At 42.9% G+C, this 14,419-nt stretch overlaps 1 protein-coding gene across 5 annotated transcripts in view; it reads right to left on the bottom strand.

The window, feature by feature from the left end:
* Window positions 1-14,419, bottom strand: part of LOC119009002 (RNA-binding Raly-like protein) — a 107,570-nt gene that overhangs the window by 5,837 nt on the left and 87,314 nt on the right. For 4 of the 5 annotated variants that reach the window (XR_005071601.1, XM_037079841.1, XM_037079842.1 and 1 more), the window contains 6 exons: window positions 11,454-11,529; window positions 10,285-10,332; window positions 8,510-8,688; window positions 3,112-3,228; window positions 1,436-1,605; window positions 91-129 (listed from right to left, as the gene is read on the bottom strand). Coding sequence is in view for 4 of the 5 variants with exons in the window: in XM_037079841.1 (XP_036935736.1) it covers window positions 97-129; window positions 1,436-1,605; window positions 3,112-3,228; window positions 8,510-8,688; window positions 10,285-10,332; window positions 11,454-11,529 (623 nt within the window). In the remaining variant the exon portion in view is untranslated. The remainder of the gene's footprint in view (window positions 1-90; window positions 130-1,435; window positions 1,606-3,111; window positions 3,229-8,509; window positions 8,689-10,284; window positions 10,333-11,453; window positions 11,530-14,419) is intronic. The other variant, XM_037079843.1, reaches the window with a different exon arrangement.

Raw genomic sequence — 14,419 nt, 5'->3', positions numbered from 1 at the left:
CATTAATGACGACCGGCTGCGAGAGGCTGCAGGACTTTTTGCGCCATCTTAGTAACAACTTGGATGAACCAATAAATCCAGAGCTCTCACCTGATCTCAGTTGTCGATATCCGATACATGGTTCTCTATCTGCGAAGGAGAGAGAGGGAGTTAAGATCATGGATACAATAATCAAACTGAGCACACAGGTTGTCTTCAGTCTCCTCTAAAAGGTCATTGCTGATGCGCCGACGCTCAACAACAGCGGTTACGTCCGACCTGCGGAACAGCCTTTGTGGTACGTTATCACCATCTGCGATCAATGTGACCTTCAGGGAAACAAATACATCTCTCCCACAGTGTCTCTGAATAATAATGCCCTCTATTAGCGAGGCCTCCAATCTTTCATCAAGGATACAGATGTTTGACCGTGTTCGCCCAGCTAATGGCAAATAAATATAGCATATAAAGAAAGCACGGTCAGAACCATCGTCACGCTGCCCCGCTGAACCCACACAAACACTTGAGGAGTTGTTAAGAGAAGCATACGGCTCATACTTCTGAGAAAATACGGGGAATAATGTGGGTGTTTTTAAAGCCCCTGGAAACAGATAGAGGACATCTGAACACTGTAAAATGACATTAATGAAATATTTCACCTTAAATGCTTCAGCAAAAGAAAAAACCTGTTGACTCAAAACCCAAGTTGGTGGAAAGTTTCATCCATGTGTCAACACCAGGAAATGTGACAAGGATAATTTCGTAGATGGGAACGATCCGTTGATGAATAGATTATGGAAATCTACTGTCAGAACATTTTAAAGAAACTAGAACATTTGCGTTTTTAATCACCTTCAAGCAAAAACACCAAACATTTATGGGTTCCAGCTCGATGTGGGAAATCATTTTAAAAGGAACATCTTTCGGTTTTAGACAGTTGGTTGGCCACATATATATATATATATATATATATATATATATATATATATATATATATATATATATATATATATATATATATATATATATATATATATATATATATAAAGAATATCTAAATCTTTTCAACAACTTCGTTTTTCTTCGTCCCTTCGCTCAAGCCACCACTTCACGGTCGGACTCACACGGGTCCATATGGATCTGAAACGCTCTCCAATGTGTCTTGAGCTTACTGCTTTAATTATAGCCTGTAAGTATATGTGTGTGTGTGTGTGTGTGTGTGTCGGCGGTGAAGAGCCCTACTTCTACAGTTTGAGCCGGGGTCGACAGGGAAAATCTGTCAGTCCAGGCGCCCTCACCATTCACTCATGTGAAGCCTCGCTCTCTCAGATCTGTGGCCATGAATAATTCTGGAAAATTAACTTTCAGAAGGCGAAGACTGTCTGCCCACTTGAGATCTCCCAAAGTGCCTTGCTCTTTCCCTCCCTGTCAGCCCTGTCAGCCGTTTTTCTCTTACCAGATGGTGGCTGCCCTCCTCGTCGTAGTCGTCCTCGCCTCCGTCGGTCATCTCTCCCGCCTCCACGTCCAGTGCCCCCTCGCCGGCCTCCTCCCCGGAGTTTTCTGCCGTCTCCGACACGGACTCCTCATGCAGGGAGTCGCAGTTATCCTCGTACTTTCTCTGAGCATCTGAGAGAGCGAAAAGAGGGCACGGAGATGCAGTTCAGAGTGCGAACACAGTCAAAGGAAAAAAGTTTTGGCTGCCTTTTTTTTTTCTGGTGACACATCAACACCGGCTTCCAAAATCCTTGAATTTCACTCCAGCTTTACGAGCATGAAATATCAACGCGGAGCATCTATTAATAGCTTTCCACTCCACTCAAGAAGCAAGTTTAGATGGAGGACTTAGAGGTTTTAGCACTGTAAGCTAAGAGGGGCCAACATTTCTGGCCATGCTAAAAGCCATTTTTTTTCTGTTATTATCGTCGAGTCTCTCTTTTGTTGCTGTCAGATTCATCAGCCTCCGGGATACAACTGATCTCCTGTTGTTCGACTTGACACTACAGTGCCAAAAACTACTTTTTCTCTTCACTCGTTTCATTTTACACTTCATTTTTACAAACCACATAATGTTGTTGAACAATCCAATATGTAATCAGACAAAGAAATGATCTCTCTTGGTGTCAGGCTACATTTAGAAAAATCTTAGGTGGAAACACGTTTTCTGCTTCTTAGAAACATTTCTCTCCATGAAACTGGAAACCGTTATTCACACCTTCATCGTTTTCAGACTAGACTGCTGCAGCTCTCTCTCTCTCTCTCTCTCTCTCTCTCTCTCTCATTTCTGCTGTAAGTGTTGACAGGAAAATCAAAACTCAACCATCTGGGAGGGGTTTTAACTGAACCGATGAGAGAAGACCAGATTTCAGCAATCCTGGCATCCCTGGCCTTGCTCCCTTTTTTTTTTTTTCTAAATGGATTACAAAACATTTCTGATTACTTTTAAAGCCCCGAGGGATCAGATACTGATGGGAGAGACCAATAAAGCAATTAAGATTTCTTTTTAAAAATTCAAAGCCTGAGGTGGTTACATATTTTTCTTTGCAAATGACCCTGTCAACTGGCCCTTTTAGCAAATTGCCTTTTAAACTTAAAAATGCTTGTGCGTGCCTCTGACTGCTTGCTGTTACACACTGTATAAAACCCTCAGAATATATGAAAAAAATAATAAAAAAAAAAACCTTGGGATCTTTCATTGTCAGCTCTGGCAGCTACTTTTAGTTTTTCAATGTCACTTCAAATAAATTACGGAACAGTTTGCCTGGAGGACGACCGCGACTGAATTTCTTTTGGTGTTCGACTGTCACGGAGTTAAAAGGGAGTCTGAATTAAAAAAAACAAAAAAAAACCGTACTGTTGAAGAACTGTGACACACGCGCAACATCAAATGGCGTGGAGTCTGAATGACCTTCACGGTGAGCTTCTCTGTGAGACCGTCCTGTAGTTGCAGGGCATCTATAAAGACCTCTCATATAAACCGACTCAGCGTGGCGTTGACACCTGTCTGCTGTTATGACAGAGAGCTCCACTGCTCTTATCTCCCCACAATGTCACCAAGACGTATGGCCTGCGAGCGCTCTTAATTTCCCTCCCTCTGCGTTTCGCTGTCCTTTTCCCCTTCTCTCGCTCTCTCACCACAATCAGCTCTCTGCTGCTTCTCGATCTTCTCCAGGCGTCCCAGCAAAGAGTCGATCTTCATCTTGATCTGAGTCAGCTCCCGTTTGATGGTCTGCAGCTGGTCTGTCTTCACTGCTGAGGCACAGAAACACAGAAAACGAGGGACATTTATAGCGACTTTGACTCCAGTTTGTCCTCATTTCACCCGTGCGCACATCCTAACGACGCTGCTTCACGCAGCTTCGTCGTGGAGACCGCACGCCGCCATCGCTTAATGCTTCAAGTTTCAGATATCGTATCATCACACTGAGTCACGTTTTCCTCAGGGAAGAACATCTAAATCTGGCCAACTGCAAAGTTACCCAGCTGAAACTGAGGACCTGCTGCTTTCAATTTGAAGATTAGTGCACAGCTTACGCCCACCATGCTGGGCAGTGTTGCTCAAGTTTTGCTCGAGAGTGCCAATATCTGCCACGCAGACTGTATGCTGTCTTTCAGCTGGCATTAGATGGATTATATAAACCAGGGAGACTGAAAGGAATCTGTTACTTCCTTTCTTTCACGGCTAGTGGTCTGCCTCAAACAGAAAAGAGCGTGGATAATGGTCCGTACCATCGCAACCTGACTGCTGCTGTAGCGAGGTCAACGTCCTTGAGATGGATACCGATTGCACGGATATTAACAGGGATAGTGATAGCGGTCACTTTAAGTTGAGGTCTTTTTGGGTATTAAACCTTTAAACTTTAAAATAATGAACATATACATACAATACAATAATGCCTTTATTCCTTAAAGGAGCCACGCTACACTTAAAGCGATACACCTGAACCACAAGGCTCATATTTTGGGGGGAAGCTGCCAACAGATCACAGCTTCTCCACTGCCCTTTTCCATGCGCCTGCTTTAAGGATGTACGACTCGCAGATTCTACTATAATCATACATCATTGTTCCAATTTAGCAACAGCTTAAGAGTAGGAGAGTGGGGCTTTAAAGATTCCTAAAGGGCCGTGCAATCCCTAACTAATTACAGGGTAAAATGAGAGGTCAATTCTTTAAGCAATTAATAATTCATCTTCTTAATCAGTCACTCGTTTAGTGCACAGCAGGTCAGCTGGACATACAAAAGGTTTTTTTTTTTTTTTTTTTTTTTCTGATGCGGCATTAAAACAAACATTTTCAACTATGAATACATGTTCTGCATATGAGCGCTAGTTTTTTTTCCCGGTCGGTGTGATTGTAGACAGCTGCTTCAAAATTCAACACAAACGGCTTCTGTCTCACAATATGTTCTTTGTCCTACAAAATTAAATCATGTCCAAGAAATTCCGAGAACGTTACGGGAGCCAAGAAATAAAGCGTCGCTGAACTGTCTCAAAACTGAAAAAGCACAACTGAAATCCAACCATGACATTCAGTCCAGCGACCAAAATAATCAAATCTGAGAGGAGATCCGGCTCGTTTACTTTTTTTTTTTTTCCTTGAAAATTTGCATAAACTTGTTTGCACAAGCCTTGCTGAAGGTTGTTTTGCAGCCAAAGAGAGAATAACAAGTGGCGTGTATTGTAACATGATGCAAAGCACCTTCCTCTGAATTGGATATAATAAAAAAAAAAAATCCAACAACCTTGCGTCAAAGTGTTTTCAAATTACGTTTTTCACATTTCACACACTGCAACCTTACCTGATCATTGCCTCACTCACGGTACCGCCTGAGAAACAGGGGGCAGAATTTGCCTTCCCACAGTTTCTGTTTACTACCTTATGAATAATTGCTCTCACCGAGGCAGGACGCTTTGGGTGATACAATACGTACCCCGAGCTTTGGGCAAATGAAGCGTAACCGTATCGCGTCCGAGTCTGAGTCTTAACCTTGATATGTCATGTGCAAAAAAACCCATCTGAGAATAAAAAAACACATCCGTCGCGTCACCATTAATTTAATCTGCCCCCCCCGTCTCATGGTTGCTCAAATGAGGGTGTTCCCCCTCAGCAGATTAAAAACATTTAGACCAAAAAGTAACAAGATAATCTCATTCCTTAACCCCTCGGCAGCTGAAACGTGTCATCTTTTTGAGAGGAAGGGGGGAAAAGCAGACGTCAGAAGTTGAGGAGAAAACATAAAATTCTCTTTGACACCTATCAGATTCTGTCAGCGCCCTGCGAAGAGGACGGATGAGCGCTCGGTAAACAAACCCACGAGTTTTCTGTAAATCAGTGGCAGGAGGTTCGCGCCGAATCAAAACACTCCTTATGCCTGCGTGCGGTTCGTTAAGATAGTGTGTCCGATGTGTGTGTTTACGCCCACACGGCATCGTCACAATGCAGAGCCCCCTCGCACGGCCGCGCTCGATTATGCATGCATGAGCATAAAGCGTGCGTGCATGAAACACAAATGCTTAGAGAAGATGTGAAGGTGCGATGGAAGACTCTCGCACATTCGCTGGCTTTAAACCAGATTCCCCCGAAAGGAGGTTTTTAATCTTTTACTAGAACTCGTGCTGGTGAACGCAGCCCAGGTAAAGATCCCGTGCGTTCCATATGATACTCGTCATCTTTAAAAACGGAGCGCGATGATTAATGTGCATGAGGAAACAGAGAGCAATGCCACACTACAGGTAATACATGTGTGTGGGAATCAGAAGCAGGAGTCTCATGTTGTTTCGTGAAGCAGCCGTCAAACTCTAAAGCTCCAGAGAGGCAGAAAATCGACCTTTCCCGAGGGGCAAAAAGAGAGAAATCAGGGGATATACGATGATATCTTGGCGGTGGAACACACTGGAGTGTCTCTATCTGCTTCTCAGTATCACCTGCTTCCATTTGTACATGAATGCGCACACATATATACGCGCACATTCCAACATTATCTCGGCTCGCTCCGGGCGAGCTTTTGATGATAAGAAAGTGCGGAACAGTTTTTTAATTTATCAGCGCCTCCAGGCTGTCTTTTTTTTTTTTTTCTCCCCCTTTTGTGCTGCTATCAGTCACAAAAGCCGAAGGAGAAGAAAACATACACATCCTAATCCGACATCATCAACGCAGCATCTTTAAATAGCTCAGGTTAAAGGAAAGAATGGAGGGAAACAAAAAGGCACATTGTTATTTAATAGGCGGCGGGAAAGATTTAGGGGGATGAGTAATGGATCTAATTTTAGGACCTCCTGATGAACCGCAAAAATGATCATCTCGGGGATAGTGGGGGTCTCTTGAATCACTGGTCTATGAAGATTAAACCGGACAAAGAGTTTTCGGGCTGCTGATGTAACTCCAGACTCTCAATAGTTGTTGGAAAGTTACCGAACTGGACATACGAGCATAAGAGGATTTCTGTGAGTCGGATTTAAAGGACTGAATAAAAGGAAACCTGATTTTAGAACCACTTTTATTTTTTACTTTTCTATGCACTGACGTACACCTTTGAAACAAAATACACCTGCAAATGACGTATTTTGTCTTTTATATTATTTAAAGCAAAATGCACAAAGAGTGTATGTATTTATCTTTGGCAAAACACCTGATGATCCTATCAGGAGGTCGTTGTTTTCACCTGTGTCCACTTGTTTGTTTGTTGATCATCACCTAAACCAGAGTAAATCCCAAAGATTATGTATTGTGACTGTTTCTCACACTGGAAATGTCTTTTGAAAACCCAGACACCGGATTTGAACCCTGGATTTTGATGTGACGGTCCTGGACTTTTCACACATACTGTCCAGTCCGACTAACTCCCTGAAACATCAGCGTGGTTAGTAGATAAGTGTTTAATTCAGTCAGAGAACAAGTTGCCGTCATGAATTGATGAATGAATTAGTTTCCACACACAAATCTACTGCGGAACTGCTGTGATACTGAATGTTTGAATTGCATTGTATTTAGATAAGTCGCATAGAAGAGCGAGAAAAACTACAAAAATCACATATGACTCAGCGAAATTAATTAAAAGGTTGCTTAAATGATAAAACAGTTATTGTGACTCATCGTTGCATTGTTTACTATCACTTAAGACCTTCTCTAACTTTTTAAATGTCACCTCCCAAAAGTCATCTTTCAGGAGGGAACATAATAGTGACCTCAATTTAAAAAAAGCTCCAGGAAGAACAAAAACAACTTCATTTTGTTTCAGTTCATCATCTTTTGGACCTGTGAAAAGAAGGGTGCCTGTTTGAAGGTGAATTATTGGGGTGAAAGAAAGGGAACATTATGTGAGAAGGATGACAGAAAACACACACGGACTCGGATTATTTAATTCAAATCGTGTCCCCGTTCTTAAAGCATCCTGCGACTTCATGGAAGAGAACACAACTTCAAAGCTGAACCCCGTCTTAATAAAGCGACGGTCAGCGCTGTGCATCACCGAGAGTTTAACACGGAGAACACAAATCTATCCGTCCTCACGATCCACGCATCTGACTGGATGTTTGTTTTTTTCCTCCCATCTCGAGTGAATTATTGCTCGTAAAGCCCGAGCGGTTCAAGCTGCCCACGCTAACCCACCCCGTTGTTTGGACAAGTTCACCTTCTTTTGCTGTCCAATCTATCGAGGCCAAAGTCAATACAAACAGTGATTTTTCACCGTACTGGAAGGGGAAAATTAGTCTCCCAAACACAGAGCAGCACTGCTTAGACAGGGCGAGAGAATTCATTGACTCTGACCACGAAGAGGATGGGAGATGGGCTTTTTTTCATATATATATATATATATATATATATATATATATATATATATATATATATATATATATATATATATATATATATATATATATATATATATACCAACTACAACCGGGTCCTCCTGACAGACCCTACCAAGCTGCTCGTGCTGATAACACCGGCCTCGACAGGCAACAATGAAACAAACACTGTTGCCAATTACACAGGCTACAGATAGAGACTTAGGTTTAGGAAAACACAGCTGACCACAGCTCCGCGGGGACGGCCTCAATCTCACATTAATTACATTCAGGTCGCCAGAATGCATCTACAGTTAATCAAGAGGAGCAAATAAGATCCAGAATGATCCTAGATGACGGCAATAGGACTGTTTGCAGAACGGGCAGGCGCCGCTCGCAGAGCTCGGATTGTATTTGTGTTTGCGATTTAGTGTTTTCTATTTTTTTTTTTTTGCTCTACATTGCGGCGTGGCGTGGTTTGAGCTGCTGGAGTGAATTAAATAGCTTTTTTTCAGCAACAAGAGCTGAATCACGCCACCGCTTTCTCTCTCTCTCGGAGCTGCTGTTTGTCGAGATTTGCATTAAGCCTTGAAAAGGACAGAATGCCATTAGCGTAATTAGGCCGTGTTGTTTTGAGATATAAAAATTAAAATAAAGCAAAAAATAAAAAATAAAATAAAGAAATGACTTTCAGTCCAGCCGTAAAACACCAAGGCAAGTGAAAGAGCACCTTATGGTACGTACGTTTGAGCCCGGAGGAGGATGATGTGGGAGGTCTGGAGGATGAAGAGGAGGAGGAGGAGGAGGTTTTGATGGGGAAGGAGGTCTTCCCCCGGCGGGAGGAGGGAGCGAGCACCCTGGAGCGCTTGAGAGGGATCACGGCTCTGGGTGGGGGGGCCACTCTGCCGTGGTAGTCGAAAAGCCTTGAGCAAAGAAGAAACAAGAACATTACACTTCACCTCTTACACTCTCTCTATAAGTAACTTTTCTTCTCTAAGAGGCCCTATAGGACTCAGAGGGCGTCTACTGACGAGAGCTAAAAGATTTTCCAGTTTTATTTCACCACCACTTCGCTCTCCAGCCTTTTATCTGCTCGCCGTATTGTACTTCAGCAGAGATTTCTCGGCACACGCTCAAAACTTTGCAACTATCGAGGTCTTGCATGCAAATAATCCTTTTCACGCCTCTCAAAAAAAAAGTGAAGAGGATGAAAAGGAGAGGGTGCTAAATGTCAGATGAAGGTGTCAGCTTTGAATGTTCGCCGTGACAGCAGACGTCTGTCGCGACTCTCAACAAGTCTGACATTTAGGAAAATGCCTCCGCAGATAAGCACTCTGATCACTGGTGGATAAATGAGAGGGAAAACAAGTGCTCCCTTCATCAGCGTGTTCGAGTTGCATGCTTGATCTGTTCAGCCATTTTGACAAGTTGACTATTTGAAGATGCCTCTGCAGGGTGGGTACTGAAACGTATCTCTTAATGAGAAAGGGAGAAGTCACACTGACTGTTTGCTAAACTGCTGCCCTGTACTGTGATTGTCCGACAGTGGCTTGGCAATCATAATTAGCAGTGCCAGGATGTCTCCAGGTAACAATGTAATCAGCACGTTATTCAGCATTTCTTTGAGCCTTTTCAAAACGTTAACCAAAAGAAAGAAAGTGTGAAGAACGGATTTAACAGCATGTATATCTGCATGTCATTAGCACTGTCAAGCTATGTTTCCCGAGATAGGAAAACATTTACCACAAAACACTGATTAATCTTCATCCTGAACCTTTTCTTTTGTAATGTTCAAGGTAAGATATGTAAGAACGGCAACCTTTGAGATTCATAGGGTGCAGCACATCTCAACGTAAAGGCTAACTGCTGCTAATTGTAGCTGCTGAAAATTAGTTTGCTCAGTTAGCCGTGCAGCTAGCTGTTCAGACTGGAAGCTCAAGGACCAGATGAGTGTTTACACTGCTAGCTGGGCTAGCTATATAGCATGCTAAGTTCAGTAGATATCTTTCCATGCAAAACGTTGAAACCATTCTGTCAAAACTGCTTTTTAATCCAATTCTGTTGCTAATTTTGGTTAATCATTCTCAACTATAATTCTTACATTACTCCACATTTAAAAGCACAAAACATAGACTGCAGTTTAGCATGTGAGCAAAGCGACCAATCAGTGTGAGGGAAAAAATATATTAAGCTGTTTCTTTATTTTTCTTTGTCTTCGACATGGATGACCAACTGGTGAGTAATATTTTCAAGATGCTGGAATTTGCAACTGCAATACAACACCTACACAAATATTGTTGTTCATTTGATGTTTTTCCATACGACTAACAGCAGAGAACAGCAGAATGATGGAAAAAATATAAAGCGTGTGAGTCAATACGCTGTTGAAAGGAAGAAAAGGTATAAACACTGCAAACTTTTGGAGTATACTGACGAATCTAACAGTCATATTTAGTGTAACCTAATATAACATCTGCTTCATGATTGAGCTAAATAACGTAGCGTAAAACAATACGTACCTGCTGTAGAAATCATCCCTGTAGTACTCGTAATCAAATTCATAACCACTGTGAGAGAGACAAACAGAGAGACAGAAGGGGGGAGGAGGAGGAGGAGGAGGAGGAGGAAGAGATAAGGGGAGGGATGGGCTGTGTTTAGAGGGAGCCATTCTGGATCTGTCAAGATGTAAGCAGATCAAACTCGAGCTGCTTCGATTCGAACGGACACGCTCTAGTTTGCGCCTAGAGCTCACTGCAGGTTACGCGGCGAGGCCGAGCCACGCTGGCATGCACAGACCCACAGATCAACAGAGAAATAAGAAAAGTTTTCAGATAGGAAGTACAGTCGGAGGGAGGGAGGAGAGAGAAAAGATCTTTTCTTGGAGCCTGCGGAGGGAAAATCAATGTTAAGTACACGCTCAGGATGGCAACTGATTTAGAATTCAGGAAGAGGAAAAAATAAAGAGAGAGGTGCAGAGACAGAGCTGTGTTTTGAAACTACTCACACACAGGAATTTTAATCAGGATTAATGCATTACTATTGCAGTTTAGAGTAGTGTTGTTTTTTTTTTGCCGTTTTTCCATGATTACCATATAACACCCCGGTTGTATTCAGCTGCAGCTATAACATGCAAATGAGGGGTCTCATATTCGCACAATGCACAGACTAATAAATGAAGTAAAATAAGACGTGCAGTGCAACAAACCAGCCATTCAGGAAGGAGTAAATTAGTGGGGATGTACGGGTTTGTTAGTGGAATTCGAGTGTCAGAGAACAGGAAGAAAAGTGTCCCGGTGAATAGAAAACAACATGGCCGCCCCTCTTTCACATTTAGACTGCAGTAAACAAGCCGCTTTGATCTGTTTGTGGCCAGGAGTTGTGTGCGGGGCAGAAAATCAGGGTCATGCCTAATGAAGCTTATACAACAGCATCTCCCTTTGAGCTTTATGGAAACCCACGCCGAACAAACTCCAGTCACAGTCGGTTGAGGGGGGGTCGGGGGAGAATGTGGAGGGCATTTAAAAACTCAATTAGAGATTCAAGGTTCAAAAGAAGAGAAAAAAAATGGACATAATAGGAATTCTCATATTCCAAATATTACTCCACGTTTACATCAGAGCCGGAGCAGCGGGATGTGAGAGACGGTGGATGTTAATGCCAGAGAGTGTTTTTTGTGAGGACGTCTTACCTGTAGACGGCGGAGAGCGGCCGCTTGGACCCGGCTTTGGGCCTGTATGGCTTGGGCTCGCCTGCCATGTTTATGTCTGCGGGAAAACACAAAACGGAGAGACGAATCCCTTGTCAGTCATCCGTGCTTGACTGTGAGCAGCCTTTACATGAATGATGTGTGCGTATAGATTAAGCAATGACACTTTAGCATTCATGAGCAATAAATAAACAATATGTACAACATACAACATTGTATATTGTACTCGTGAGACATTTCAAACGCATGTGCTGATACATGCATTGGTGGAAACTCCTGTGAAGCATCCTTACTGTCTTTATTTCATATGGTTGTATTATAAAATTATGGAAGCAAGGAAAGGCCGTAGTCTTCTGACAAATCATAATCAGTTGTACCAGTATTGGAAATGTTACTGGCGAGTACATGAGTCCATGCACCGATCCGATACCACGTCATATAGAAATGGGACCCTTTTCTTCCCAGCTAGCTCTGTTAGCTCTACTTGACGTTACACATGGAAAACAATTCTTCTTCCCTGCAACACAGCCAACACAAGGATCAGTGCTGCTGTTGTTGATTTCCAGCCTGTAACATTAAGCTGAGCTAACTTTGAAGTAGCAGAGTCCTGTTCCTACAGTCACACCAGCATTGTGTCAGGTATTTAGCATTTTCTGACTCTGCATAATGCCGCCGGTAAAACGGCGACATGATCTGTATGCAAGGCTGTAATTTCGAGCGTTGCCGTGAGAGTCAACGGCAAAAACCTTATAAAGCATCTGAAGATGCCTCACGCGACAGAGCACGACGAACCTGCTCTCCCCCAAAAAACTTTATAAGACAGCAAGGGAACATTTTTAATCTAGGCTGAAAGATGTGCAGCCAATCAGCTTTGCTACTGACATTTGGACCTTCGACATTTGCCCCATGTGTTTGCTGAGTCTGCACACTGGATGGATACTATCACGTCAATATTTCTGCCCTTCAAAGTGCAGCGCTGCAATCCAAGAGTTCTGTGAGTACGTTTTAAACTAAATTATTCCTAGATAATTTATTTAAGTTGTTGCAGTGCAACTGTTTTAAACTGTGGCTACACTTTTACAGATTAACAGAAGGAACTGTTAGTTATTCCTATTTCTTTTTTGTTCTTTTTCGGTTAAGACTGAAAGATAGATAACAAAATAATGCTGTAGGGAAGGTTTCACCTGAGCCAGGCCTTACGACAATGATAGCAGCCATATCACATCCACACAGGGTTAGTAGTATATACAGCCCAGGTATTGGAATGAGTATCAGGAAGGAAAAAAATAAGAGTAATGCTCTGCACTGTTCCCACTGTAACAGTCAACTTTTCCTGCGACATTTAAATAAGAAACGCATCAAGCTGCAGGTCTATTGAGCACATTCACTGACGTCGAGGCGCATTGTGGAAGCCGGTTTTCAAAGATGAGACCAGAGACCTTGCTACGGTGCACTGCAGAAGGATTACAAAATGAAAGTCTCGATGTGTGGAAGAAGAGAATCCTTGAAAACATAAAAAACAATGAAAGAGAAATAAGCACAGAAAGAAAAAAAAAACTCAACCAGGGCGGCTTTGATTTATCTCTGGCTCTTTGTACTTTTGCATATATATGTGTATATAAAACAGAAATGTTGCCATCAGGTGTTCAGTTGTGTGACCAAGCCGGGCAGTGATGCAGAATTTTTCAATATCGCTATCTGTGCATTGCCAAGGTTGCTGCAAGGTCCTCGTGTTTTGTGCACGGACTGAGTGGCTTCCGGGAGCTGAGCCAATGGGTCAAAACAAGCAAAGTAAAACACTCGAAAGGGCGATGAAAACAGTCCAGAAACTTTTATGCATGCAGACATGAGTCTATAACCACGAATGGAGCCAGAGAATAGTGCTGAATGAGAATAACGCTTTTACTGTAGTATCAAAAGACGCCTCCTTATCTGAGGTCAGGCATACGAGCCATACAAACTTATGGCTCAACAAAGGGGAATGAAAGACAGAGAGGATTCTGAAGAATATGGATCTCTTCAGGCTAAAGGAGGGAAGAACGTTGAGTACGTTGTGTGTATTTGGGCTGAGAGTAGCAGAATCTCATCATCTGCTCTTTTATACCGTCTTTGATATCGAACAACCGCCTTTCGCGCACCTCGGCGCGATTGTTGCAGTGAGGTGCTCAGACGGACCACTTCATAACTCGGCGGGACAAAAAAAAAAAAAAACCAAGTTTAAGAACCAAGAACAGTATCGCAATCAACAAGGTGCCCGTTGAGAGACCGAAGCCTCCACTGTGCTGTGAACTCACTCTGGATAAGTGCCTTTTTAAGTGATGTATGTACCTGTGAGGCGCTTTCTGACAAATTGCTGTTTTCTGCACGCGGACGTGTTTCTCACTATCATTTCGTCCCCTCCAGCCATACACATTTGCTTAAATTATTTATGCCCTGCACCCCCCCTCCATCCAACAACCTCCTCCATCCTCCTCTTCTCCTCTAAGCACTAAACAAGTGGAAGCACCCCAATCCCTGGGAGTGGAATCGCACTGGGGTGAAAATAAGCTTCTGGCAAACTCTCGCCTCCTTCTCCCAGTGGCTGCTCTCATGAGAAATAGGATTAAACCCCCGGCTGTTTGTATACCACCTACTTAGACGTGCTAAAACAGCGACTTTTTATGCAGAGCTGCATGACCAAACGAGTGAACAAGTGCGCGCCTGCAGACTCGTCGGAGCACGTTGGGACTGACCACGAAGCCAATTTAGGATGATTATCATTTTTCTCATTAACCTGAAGGTTTACTTGGACACATACGGCGACTAAAACATTTAATTAGCCCAGAAAAAAAAAAAAATCCTACTAAATGATAATTAGCATCCCTCAAAACCTCAAGCAGCCTAAAAGCCGCGGCTCCGTCTCGGCTGCAGTGCTGCCGTATGGCTCATATACGGCAGTCTGTTCAGAC

The sequence above is a fragment of the Acanthopagrus latus genome, chromosome 19 (assembly GCF_904848185.1).
Source record: "Acanthopagrus latus isolate v.2019 chromosome 19, fAcaLat1.1, whole genome shotgun sequence".
Taxonomy (NCBI): domain Eukaryota; kingdom Metazoa; phylum Chordata; class Actinopteri; order Spariformes; family Sparidae; genus Acanthopagrus; species Acanthopagrus latus.
This window is presented reverse-complemented; position numbering and strand designations above follow the sequence as displayed.